Source organism: Aquarana catesbeiana, linkage group LG03, assembly GCF_042186555.1.
Source record: "Aquarana catesbeiana isolate 2022-GZ linkage group LG03, ASM4218655v1, whole genome shotgun sequence".
In the NCBI taxonomy this organism is placed as follows: domain Eukaryota; kingdom Metazoa; phylum Chordata; class Amphibia; order Anura; family Ranidae; genus Aquarana; species Aquarana catesbeiana.
In genome coordinates, this window is record NC_133326.1 from 621541476 (window position 1) to 621554067 (window position 12592).

A 12592-nucleotide genomic window follows, 5' to 3' on the forward strand; every position below is an offset into this window, starting at 1 on the left:
CAAAAAGGTTTTGGCTTTATATATACTCTAGAAGCTGTGCGTAAATTGCCACAAATAGACCAGGAGATTGCATCCTATCATGCCCAAACCAAAAAGGAATTACAATTCTTGGATAAAGTTTTTATTCTTAATTTCCAAAAAGGTGGAGTTGACTGCAAATATGTTTTTTTAAAATGTTGAATTTCTCTATGAAGTATAACAGTATAGCTAATAGATGAAAGTGGCTATTGTAGAGCTCTTCACTTGCACATACTACAATAAATACAGTGTCCTGATGTTGACCTGTTTCGTGTTCTGTTCTCATCTGTGTAAACCTTTAATGAACCATTCCATGTTCTGACGTAACTAACTCATGTGATCCATGCATGGGCTAGATTCTGATTCATGTTTTTTATCATGTGTATTTGCTGTTTGCAAAGCACATTATTATGAGTAATGAGTTTGAGGAAACAAAGAAAAACGATGAAGGGAATATGAATAAATGAGAACAAAATAATCTAGAGGCTTTATCTGGTCAGGGAATTTAACACATTCTGGAACATTTGTTGCTAGGGTCTTCTATAAACCTTATTATTACCATTACACTTGCAATAGACACATATAAGTATTTCTAAGTAAGCAAAAAATTATCATCAAGCTAGATCAAGCAGTTTTCACCATAAACATAATGGATATCATATACAACACAGTTTTGGAATATTCCCCAATTCATAAAGCTAAAGATCCCAGCAGCACTGATCGAATATCACTCTGTGGCGGAGTGATCTCATCAGCAGAAAATTAGACCATGTTTATTTTTATACATTACCTGGATACTAAGTGAAGGTGATGGCTCACTTTAAGGCACTTTCACCCAGCAATTCTGTAAACACCCACCCACATAAAATACAGGCAGAATCCTTTGGAAGCTCTGGTAAAAGAGGTGTGAATGGGGTTCTAGCCTGGTGACCCCCTACCAAAAATAGCAAGGTAGTTCATTCAAAATGGGTCAGCTAATAGCTTGATTTCACTGAGGGTTTGATAATTACATATTATTGATGGTGCTGTTTATTAGTTTAAGTAGGATCTACTAGAAAACGGTGATCCCCAATTTTTTTGTGATTCTGTCTATTTAATGAAGATGGGATGTCTCCACCCCAGTTTCTTAAATTATGATTTCACTTTGAGTTATATTGCATTGCCACCCGCAGGCAGATGGTACTGCAGCACAACCAACTACTTTTAACACTTCATGCTAAAAAGCACTGAACCTGAATGTGCTTTAGCCAGACCTGGGGGCCTGTTGTTTATAATGGTGATCCGGGCACTAGAGAATTGATGATGCAACTACACTATATGGCCCAAAGTTTGTGGACACCTGACCATCACACCAATATAAGCTTATCAGGCTCCACTTTCTAGGATGATTTTTCATTAAGATTTTTAGTCAATTCAGACAAACAGCAATTGTGAGCTCAGGTACAGATGTTATATGATAAGACCTGGCTCACAATTAATGTTCCAGTTCAGCCCTGAAGCAGGGCCTTGAGAAGGCCACTCATGTTCTTTCACACCAAACTTTTCAAACCATGTCTTTATGGAGCTGGCTTTGTGCATAGGGCACAGTCGTGCTGGAACAGAAAATAGCTTTCTCCTAAACACAAGGTTGATGGCACACAGCTGTTTAAAATATCTTTGTATGTGGTAGCGATAACAGTACGCTTCACTAAAAACACCTGAATGCAGTAATTTAGAAGGGTATCCACAAACTTTTGGACATATAAAGTGCATGAAGGGATCACAAGCACCAGCAAACAATATATCGTAAGGCCCATATACACCTTTGCATTTCAGGCGCACTGTTATGCGTGTTAAACTGTACCTAAAAGACACGACAAGACAGACTAGAGGTCAGTACCATTATTTTTAGGGGTACAGGTCTTATTTATGTTTTTGTGCGTGTTTGATGCTTTCTATATCTTGGTTTTGGATTTCCATTATCCACGTGGTATTGCAGTAGTAGAAGTAGAATGCACTGTACATGTAATTAATATCACACTCTGACATGAATAGATGGTAACTAGACCAGTTATTTATGGGAAGTGCTGTATATGTCTATAGCCAGTATAGGCCATGGCCTTAGACAGCAGGGGCAGCACACAGCCAAACACAATTCATGCTGCTTAATGTGTCAATACACATAGCAAACAGTGGCCAACAGAATAAGGGTCACTGTTTTCCCTACTCTTCAAGCTGTTGGTCTACGTATACTGAGGTAGATTTGGTAGACTGTGTCCTTAAACCTCTCAGTGTGCCTTGTGTGGCTATATAATCTGATCTTGTGATTCCAGCCCATCAGCTGCGGTAGAAGGAAAAGCACAGAACAGCTAGTATAGGGGGCTGGGAGTATAATTCCTGTCTTGGTTATAGGCCATCCAAATGTGCTGGGAATACAATTCTTTGCGTATCATATATGAATCTACAAATCTCCTGGCAGTGCTAGCTTCCTGAAACTACATAGATAGCAACTTCAGGATGACTAGATCTGTTCAGTATTGTATGTAGCAAAGATGATGTACAAAATTCAGAAACCCACAGCAATCATACATCATTAAAAAATAAACAAAAGAACTTTAATTAAAAGCTATGGATTACTGAATCTTGCCCAAAGAACATCAGCACTACGTACAGAATAAACTCTGTGTTAATCAAACATGAAAGTAAATAGTATTTTGGAAAATAATGTTCTCAGCATTGTTTGTATGGTTTCCCTATTTACCCTTATAGTCTGTCCCCACACTAGAACGAATGTCCTTAAAAAAAAGATCAACATAGAGACGTTAGATGCCATAAAGAACTATTCTGTTCAGGCAGTAGTTCATGGCAGCATTTCCCCTAACAATGGATCTCGTTCAGTGCAAATTTCAGACAAGAACTCAGGCTTTACACAGCCCTTACAGTATTCAAGGTTAAAGTGTAATGCCTGAAAATACTTTCTGTTTAGCTTTGGACAGAATGTGGAAGAATCCAAATCTATCTGTATCCACATTGCCGCCTGTCCCCATGACACCTCCTCAAAAGGAAGATTTTTCTCATTTCCTGAAGGGACATCTCTCTAACAAGGGAACGACACAATAACATAGTGAGGGAAGTGTAGAACCTCATCAGTATTCTATTGCAATCCATGTCACTGCTGTAAATCTCATTCTGTCCCCAGTGAGATTTCCCCAAAAGGGGCAATGAAAGAATTAATAACCTGATAGAGGCTGCAACCCTTCCCCACTCTGTCTAACTCACAAAAAAAAGAATGTCAGGAGTTAAACCTTAAGCTGAGGGCCGTTAATCAGGCATAAACAACCCATTCTTAAAACACATAAATGTGTAATAACAAAACAAAGAAAAAAAGATAACTTGCCCATTTCAGCTATTCAAAATTTTTTTCCCCTCCAGAAATTAAACAAGGAATTATGGGCACCAACCCAACTTGTGTGACAAATGTTTTTTTTCCTACATTTTTAACATTAATAATCCCCTATATCTTTCCTGGATAACTCTTTAATTTCTAACGATTTATAAACCTAAAACCATCTCTCCAAATTTCCCTCCCTGGAAAGTCACACTCCTATATCTCCATTGTCCACCCTGCCTTCCCCCAGTGATGCATTTTGCTTGTCCCCAGAAGTGGATGTTTCCTTTGTTTATATTTTCTTTCCTTTTTTCTCCCATTCCTAGTTTAGCATTCACTCTGACCTACTCTTTACATATGTAAAAATAGTGTTTGGCAATATGTCTGCCCCAGTTTTTGCACCTAGTAGATGTATGTTATGCATGTGTCTATGTTGCAATGCCTTAGCCAATCTTTTGCACATGTTACGTGAAGGGTGATTCCGATATTACCCAGAAACTGCATAGTGAAAATCACACAACTCACATTGCTTACCTCGAGCACAAACGAAGCAGAAGCTCACGTTGACAGCACATGAAGAATGCCCACTGCGCTTGGAATGGTTGCTGCAAATGATGAGATTACCAGTGAGGATGAGGCTGCCTGCAGCCACACAGTTGTCTCCACTGTGATACGCCACTGGGCACCGTACACAGCGTAACATGCGCCCTGCAAAGAGAAAGTCACAATGAAAACCTCATATGAATGCCTTCAACAGCTACTCATAAAGTAAAACTTAGCTGTATATATTTTTACTGCATTATAAAGGGTACAGCTGATATATGCTACTTAATGCAATCACACACTTTGCTCATACAGGTGTGCTTTAAGGCCCCTCACCTCAGCAACATATACCCCCCTTCGTTTTTTTTTCCCACCACTCCATTTAGCTGTCCAAAGCAAGGAAGGAGAGCCCTGTGTAAGCCCTGAGACACTGTAGTTAAAGCTTACAGTGTCATGTGATAACATTGTGCTGATCACAATGCACCAGAGCTTACACCTGAAAAAAAGGGAGGTAGTCACATGCTTCTCTATATCTCGAAGTACTGGGTATTTTCTCCACACCCATGAATACAGCAGCAGAGATTGGAAAAAAAAAGGGAGTTTGTGCTGCTAGGCAGGGAGCAATTAAAGCATGGACAAAGCATATGTTTGCTAGAAGGCATTCTCATCTGAATCTTGTGTTTTTCATTTGCATAAGATGTGCATTGATCAAGTAGTTTCACCGAGTCATTTAAGTAAAAAGTGTACTAAAGCGCTGATATGAACTAGTAAATAAATAAATAAGTGACAAATACTAGAAGATGACCAAATAATATAGCTGCAATTATTGTGTATGTGAACTGATATCACACAAAAAGTTTTGTATATATTCAGAATGTATAATGCGCTAATATTAACCTCCCAATATAACACGGTGTGATCTCCTAACGGTTAATCAGTGAATCATATGCTAAATAATCAAATGGAGCCTATTATAAATAACATAACATCCTTCACCATAACAAAATCCTATAACTAAATATCAATGTGATAATAAATTATTGAACACAATATAAAAGAGAAAAAGAAAGATGAGATATAGTAATGTGATAAACCACAGTGCACAGATATCTCAATAGGACAGCATACTGCTGTGAAGAAATATAACGTCTTTGGTGATTGATGAATATAGACAGGTTTCAATGAGTAATCCCCAGTGATAGCTGGCTTGCTCATATATTCAGCTGCTCATTAGTATGGGCTGGCTTCTGACTTTCAAAGAACTTCCGCAGTATGAAACAACAAAAAAAGAGACCACTGCGCAGGTAGTGTAATATGTAATCCTTATAAACTAAGGGTAAAACTTCACTCACACTTTTCAGCACAATAAATCGCATATGGTAAGGTCAGTTGCATACAGCTAACAGTTGGGATCTCCTCACACCCCAACAGTGTACACACAGCACTACTCGTCACTGGCTCCTCCCGACTGGTTTCATCACTAGACACGTGACTTTTTTTCTTTACCCTTAGTTTATAGGGATTACATATTACACTACCTGCGCAATGGCCTTGTTGTTTCATACTGCGGAAGTTCTTTGAAAGCCAGAAGCCAGCCCATGCTAATGACCAGCTGAATATATGAGAAAACAATCTATCACTGGGGATTACTCATTGAAACCCGTCTATATTCATCAATCACCAAAGACGTTATATTTCTTCACAGCAGTATGCTGTCCTATTGAGATATTTGTGCACTGTGGTTTATCACATTAATATATCTCATCTTTCTTTTTTCTCTTTTTTATTGTGTTCAATAATTTATTATCACATTGATATTTAGTTATAGGATTTTGTTATGGTGAAGGATGTTATGTTATTTAAAATAGGCTCCATTTGATTATTTTGCACATGATTCACTGATTAACCATTAGGAGATCACTGAGTCATTTGTTTCTCTGTGTGAGCAGCCTGTAGTAGAGTACATTTTCACATTCATGTGTCAGCAGTTTAGATTTGTGTTGAAACATGAGGCATTGCTCTGCACAGGTTAATGCATAACCTCTATCTGTAGTGTGAGACCTGACACTTACTGCACAGAAACTATATATCCCACAATCCCTGGGTCTCTCAGTGCAGGTGAGAGTTACACAGTAGTTAGATCTGATAGACACAAGCAGACAGATCTGATAGACACAAGCAGACAGATCTGAATCACAGGCACACAGAGAGTTTACTTTCAGTTAGGAGACAATGGGCGTTATTTACTAAACGCAAATCCACTTTTCACTACAAGTGCAAACTACAAGTTCAAAGTCCTTTTGAAATTGCACTTGGAAGTGCAGTCGCTGTAGATCCGAGGGGGGCATGCAAGGAAAGTAAAAAACAGCATTTTAGCCTTGTACATGATTGGATAATAAAATCAGCAGAGCTTCCCCTCATTTCAGATCCACCCCTCAGATTTACAGCGACTGCACTTCCAAGGGCATATTCCGTGCAATTTCAAGTGCAGTTTGCACTTGTAGTGCAAAGTGGATTTGCCTTTCGTAAAAAAAAAACCCAATGTGTTTCACCACATAAGCACTCCCACATTTATGATGCAACACAGAGGGGGATTAGGTGTGCATCAGTTGCTGTGTAACTTCCTGTGTGACCCGACACAGGAAGTTGTCTTATCCCTTTGACAAAAAAGGACAAGCTAGCTGCAGCAATGCATGGACATAGAGGGATTGATCAGCCATGACAGTACAAACTGCTGCCACAAAAGGTGAGCTCATCATTACAAAGTAAGGTAAACAAACAACGCAGGGAATATAACTACAATAATGCCCAGTTAAATAATCGAAATTGAAAGTGTACAATGCTTTTAAGCAAAAATAGAAGTGAATTTTCAATGTGTACACATTTTAGGTTGTCAGCTGTGTAATTTCTGATGTAACTTTCCCATTTTAAATTTTTTCTGTTCTACACTTTATGAATATATTTTATTAAAAGAGTTTTCAAGTTTCTATCTACTGGAATGTGTATCGGAAAGTCAACATTCCAACAGAAAAAGTGTAAGCAACAATGGAGGTGAACTGTTTCCAAGCAACTTGACAAAGGTGAACTGGGAAAGCAAAGCAATTAGGCCCAGCTATTGGTGCACTATCACAAAACAGTAAGCACAGCCTGCATACATGATGTCTGAATAGTACAGCCTCTGTATATTATATACAGTTTATATTTATTAACAAACTATACATGAAAACAAGTTTTTTTTTAAACATACCAAAAGACTGTTTACATTCTGATAGACACATTTGAATATCTAATGGAACTTTCAAAGAATACAGCTCTGGCCAAAAGCTTTGAGAATGACAAAAATATCAATTTTCACAAAGTCTGTTGCCTCCGTTTTTATGATGGCAATTTGCATATACTCAAGAATGTTATGAAGAGTGATCATGAATTGCAATTGATTGCAAAGTCCCACTTTGCCATGAAAATAAACTTAATCCCCCCCCCCCCCCAAAAAAAAAAATTTCCACTGCATTTCTGCCCTGCCCCAAAAGGACCAGCTAACATCACGTCAGTGATTGTTTCGTTAACACAGGTGTCAGTGTTGACGAGGACAAGGCTGGAAATCTCTCTGTAATGCTGATTGAGTTAAACGAACAGACTGGAAGTTTTAAAAGGAGGGTGGTGCTTGAAATAATTGTTCTTCTTCTGTTAACCATGGTTAAACGCAAGGAAACACGTGCAGTCATCACTACTTTGAACAAAAAGAGATTCACAGGCAAGGATATTGCTGCAACTAGGATTGCATCTAAATCAACCATTTATCAGATCATCAAGAACTTCAAGGAGAGAGGTTCAATTGTTTTGAAGAAAGCCAAGAAAGTCCAGCAAGCGCCAGGGCAATCTCCTACAGTTTATTTAGCTGCGGGATCTGGGCACCGCCAGTGCACAGCTTGTTCAGTAATGGCAGTAAGCAGGTGTGAGCACATTTGCATGCTTAATGAGGCGAAGACTTTTGGAGGATGGTCTGGTGTGAAGAAGGGCAGCGAAGAAGCCACTTCTCTCCAGAAAAAGAACCACATTCTGCAAAAGGTACAGGGATTGGACTGCTGAGGACTGGGGTAAAGTAATTTTCTCTGATGAATCCCTTTTCCGATTGTTTGGGGCATACAGAAAAAAACCTTGTCCAGAGAACAAAAGGGGAGCGCTACCATCAGTTCTGTGACCCATGGGTGGTGTAGTGTGCCGCTTAGGCTCAAACACTATGGGAAATAGTGTGGGTGATGCTACAACCACTGCAAGAGTGCCAGCAAGGGATGGAGCTCGACCCAGCTCCTGTAGTCACTGGAAGGAAAAGAGGAAAGATCCCTGGTGCCGCACATCCACAAAGTCCTATGGTGGTATGAGAGAGACAACCTCAGCCAGGGGGCGTGGCCTGGCGGGAGCCCAGGCTGAGGTTGGCCACGCCCCCTGGCATGGCCTGGTGGGAGCCCAGGCTGAGGTTGTCTCTCTCATACCACCATAAGACTCTGTGGATGTGAGGCACCAGGGATCTTTCCTCTCTTCCTTCCAGTGACCATAAGTCTTGTGTCATGCCAATAGTAAAGCATCCTGATACCATTCATGTGTGGGCTCAATCACAATTTTGCCTAAGAACACAGCCATGAATAAAGAATGGTACAAAAGCATCCTCCGAGGGCAACTTCTCCCAACCATCCAAGAACAGTTTGGTGATGAACAATGACTTTTCCAGCATGATGGAGCACCTTACCATAAGGCAAAAGTGATAACTAAGTGGCTTGGGGAACAAAACATCAAAATTTGGGGTCCATGGGTAGGAAACTCCCCAGACCTTAAGCCCATTAAGAACTTGTGGTCAATTCTCAAGAGGCAGGTGAACAAAATTAACTGCACATATTCTGACAAACTCCAAGCATTGATTATGCAAGAATGGGCTGCCATCAGTCAGGATGTGGCCCAGAAGTCGATTGACAGCATGTCAGGGCGAATAGCAGAGGTCTTGAAAAAGAAGGGTCAACACTGCAAATATTGACTCTTTGCATAAACTTCATGTAATTGTCAATAAAAAGCCTTTGACACTTATGAAATACTTGTTAATATACTTCAGTATACCATAGTAACATCTGCCAAAAAGATCTAAAAACAATGAACAGCAGACTTTGTGAAAATTATAATCATTCTCAAAACTTTTGGCCAGGGTTACAATTACAATTAACCAATTTCCTATGATCCTCAGCTCCATCTAGTGGCCATAATGCAGTATTTTTCTTCAAATACCTCAATCAGGAAATATGGCCCCTAGATGGAGTTGACAGTCATGGGAAATTACTGTATTAGGTAATATACCATGACAGCTGTATCCACCAAAGTTTTCTATATAAAGACCCCTAGGTAATTTAGTGGCAAATATATTATCTTTATATTATGCATGAAATGCAATACGCTCTAGAACAGTGATTCCCTGGCAAGTAGCAAAGGGCTGCAAGTTTTGAACCAGGGCTCTACATGCTCCATAAACCTCAATTCACCTTTGGAGGCTCTATACATGTCCTTGTCAGCACTGCAAGAGCTGCAGCAATGGTGTGGGCACCGGAAGCCCTTTGAATCGAAGACCGTTGCTGAATACTGGCGGGCACAGGATTCATGGAAAAACTTTCCACATGAAGGTACAGAACAGCGCTTGATACTGGTACTGGGTATCTTGCAAGAGAAACAAGTGTGGAGACCTGTGTTCAAAACATAAATAAACATTTAATGGCTGTACTTAGAGCATCCAGAATAAGCATTTCTAACTCTGCTGAGAAAAAAAAAACATTTCCTTAGCTGTACCTTGCATGATTGGCATAACAGATTTAAAACCAAACACCAGGCAAAAAAACAAAAACACCAGTTCATGCAGATAAGTATTCATTAAAAAATCATTACCAGTATTTGGCCTGGTATCAGTCTCTTGCATCCCCCAGTACAGGAGAACTCAGGCTGGGAGAGGCAGAAACAGCACATGGAACCAATCAGCTGTTCTGCAATGCTAATGTGCTAACCAGCTACATGCTGAAGAGAAGGGTTTAGAGCAGTGGTTCTCAACTCCAGTCCTCGGGGCCCACTAACAGGCCAGGTTTACAAGATAACTGAAATACATCACAGGTGATATCATTTGCTGCTCAGTGATTGCAGTATTCTAGTCTGCATCTCCCCAAGGTAATACATAAAACCTGGCCTGTTAGTGGGCCCTGAGGACAGGAGTTGAGAACCACTGGTTTAGAGTGACAGAGAGATGAGCTCATCAGTCTGCTGCTTCTTCTTCATTGTCTAATCACAGACTAGGGCAGGGACAAGACCTAGCTGACATGACGCAAAGAAAAGGTCTGCTGGCTGTGCAGTGTCACAGGGCTGTGTAAATATGACATAAAGCTTATGTCTGGCATGCCCTATGTAATGTGCTTGGTGTTGGGGTGATGGGTCACTCACACATTCTGTATTGATCCCCCTTTGCGTCTCTGTGGTGTAATGACACCCCTAGTTTTCACTGATGCAAGGTGAGGGATTGATCCTGGCAGCATACAGCTAACGTATGCCAAGAAATATGTGTGCATATGATTTTCAATATACACTTCCACTTCTTAATAATAGACTTCACTGTGCTTAGAATTTTTTTTTGTATCCATCTCTTGACTTGTGCCTGTCCACATCTTCATCCTGGAGATCTTTTGACAATGCCTTGCCACCCATAGTTGATTGTTTGCTTCAGTTTTCTTACTGGGACTCAAATGCTCCAGGAAAGCTCTTTTCATGCTGAGCTAATCTATATGACCACAGCTGATCACAGTTGAAAGTCAAGTGGCTTTGTGCCATTGAGAAGGTGATTAGCTAGACCTGATTGAGTTTACAAGTCATTTTTAGGAGGGGGGGTAATTTTTCCAACTCACTGATTCTGTTTTAGATTTTTTTTATTTTTTCCTAACATGCTGGTGTTATATCTTTCATTTGGATGTTATAAATTGCAAATACAGCTGGATAAAACAAAAATTATGTCTGTTTTCATTTTAGGCTGCAAAGCAACATAATGTGATTATTTTTTAAAGCGGGGGTGATTCTTTTCTATACCCACTGTGTGTAAGTACATGATCTCTAACATGTTTATTTTGGTTACTCTAGAGCAAATTGACTCTTTAAATCCTGAAGAAGTGGACTGTCTTGAATATGGAAATCACAATGAGCTGAATCATCTATCATAACAACTATAGGAGTAAATAATTACGTAGGAGTTACATTACATAGGACTATAGGAGATAAATAAGATCAATAAACAAAAGAGGCCTTCTCCCCCAGCTTACTTATATGTACTCCAGTCAAGTGGGTGATAGAGTTACATTATGTTTGGGGTCTTTTTTTTATATTGCTCTTTATATCCTATCTCAAAACTTTTTTATGTCACGGTTCTTGTATATTTTAGTAAATTTAAAGCTATATTGTTTTTATGGAAACAGAATTGTAATTTTGTGCTGCCTCAAAAGTCCTGCCTTTTAAAACTTTTGCTTTTATAGATCAGTTGGTTAACACTGATGGGTTGAATGACCAAATGTCTTCTAACACAGTGGTCTTCAAACCCAGTCCTCAGGGCCCACTAACAGGCCAGGCAAAAAAACCCTCTGCCTTTACAACCATTTTAATAGTTCAAATTAAAATTTACAAACACAAGTAAAGAAACAAAAGTAGTGATTCCCTTTGTTTTCCTCCCGGCAAGGTTTCAATCAGACAGAACATTTTCTGCTGTGCTCTTGTTTTAGATAACCCACAGTGTTCTGGGACTTCTTTGCACTGTATAATTGTTTGTAAAACAAAGATTGTATATAAAAAAAGCTCAAAACAACATACAAATGTTGTGGTAAGTGAAACAGTAAACTATAACAATGTCTTTTTGTACTGTATATTAAGCAGCCTAAAATATCACTTTAAGACAGGGTCAGAGATATGGACATACCAGTTTTGCACTCCATGCAGATAAATTTCCCATCTGGCAATGCATCCATGCCCAGACACTCGAGGTGGAAAAGACGAGAGCAGTCCCCATTGCAAGCCACCAGCGACTCCCCAAAACTTTCACAGATCTGGAAAGGTTATTTTTAGGTTACTTCTACTAGGTCTGCCATCAAGAATAAAAGGTATACTGCATAGACAAAAGTAAACATATACAACAATTCATAATTCAATGCACAGTATATACCTATGCTTTTATTTGAAGTGATTGTAAACTCAATTTTTTTTTTAAACAGGACTTCTAATCCCAGATTAATACATTATGGATCTGGACATCCCCCTTTCACCAATACACTACTTACTGCACATTCCTCCTATGCCAATTGCCCAATATAAAAAGTATCCCACCTCACTTACTGAATGCAGCTAAGCGGCTACTCCCCATAATCTGGAAACGCTCACAAAAGGTGAACGAGATAAGGGATGCAGTAGACTGGATTGCCACTTGTAGGGGAACCAGAGACCACTTCTCCAACACCTGGTCAGTCTAGACAACATATGTCTCTGAACCAGGTCAAGTACCCTCCAGCTTAGACTTGGCCCTGCTAGAACTAGCAGATCCATCCCTTAAAAGAGGACCTTGGACCTCACAATCGAGAGCAGAGACCGTGGACACAGTGACTTAATCTA

General features: G+C 39.6%; 1 protein-coding gene across 6 annotated transcripts in view; it reads right to left on the reverse strand.

Moving 5' to 3' along the window:
- NSD3 (nuclear receptor binding SET domain protein 3) overlaps positions 1–12592 on the reverse strand; it is a 208389-nt gene that overhangs the window by 61824 nt on the left and 133973 nt on the right. For all 6 annotated transcript variants that reach the window (XM_073622338.1, XM_073622337.1, XM_073622342.1 and 3 more), the window contains exons 11-13: positions 11907–12033; positions 9454–9651; positions 3920–4093 (exon numbers count right to left, since the gene is read on the reverse strand). In XM_073622338.1, the coding sequence (XP_073478439.1) occupies positions 3920–4093; positions 9454–9651; positions 11907–12033 (499 nt within the window). The remainder of the gene's footprint in view (positions 1–3919; positions 4094–9453; positions 9652–11906; positions 12034–12592) is intronic.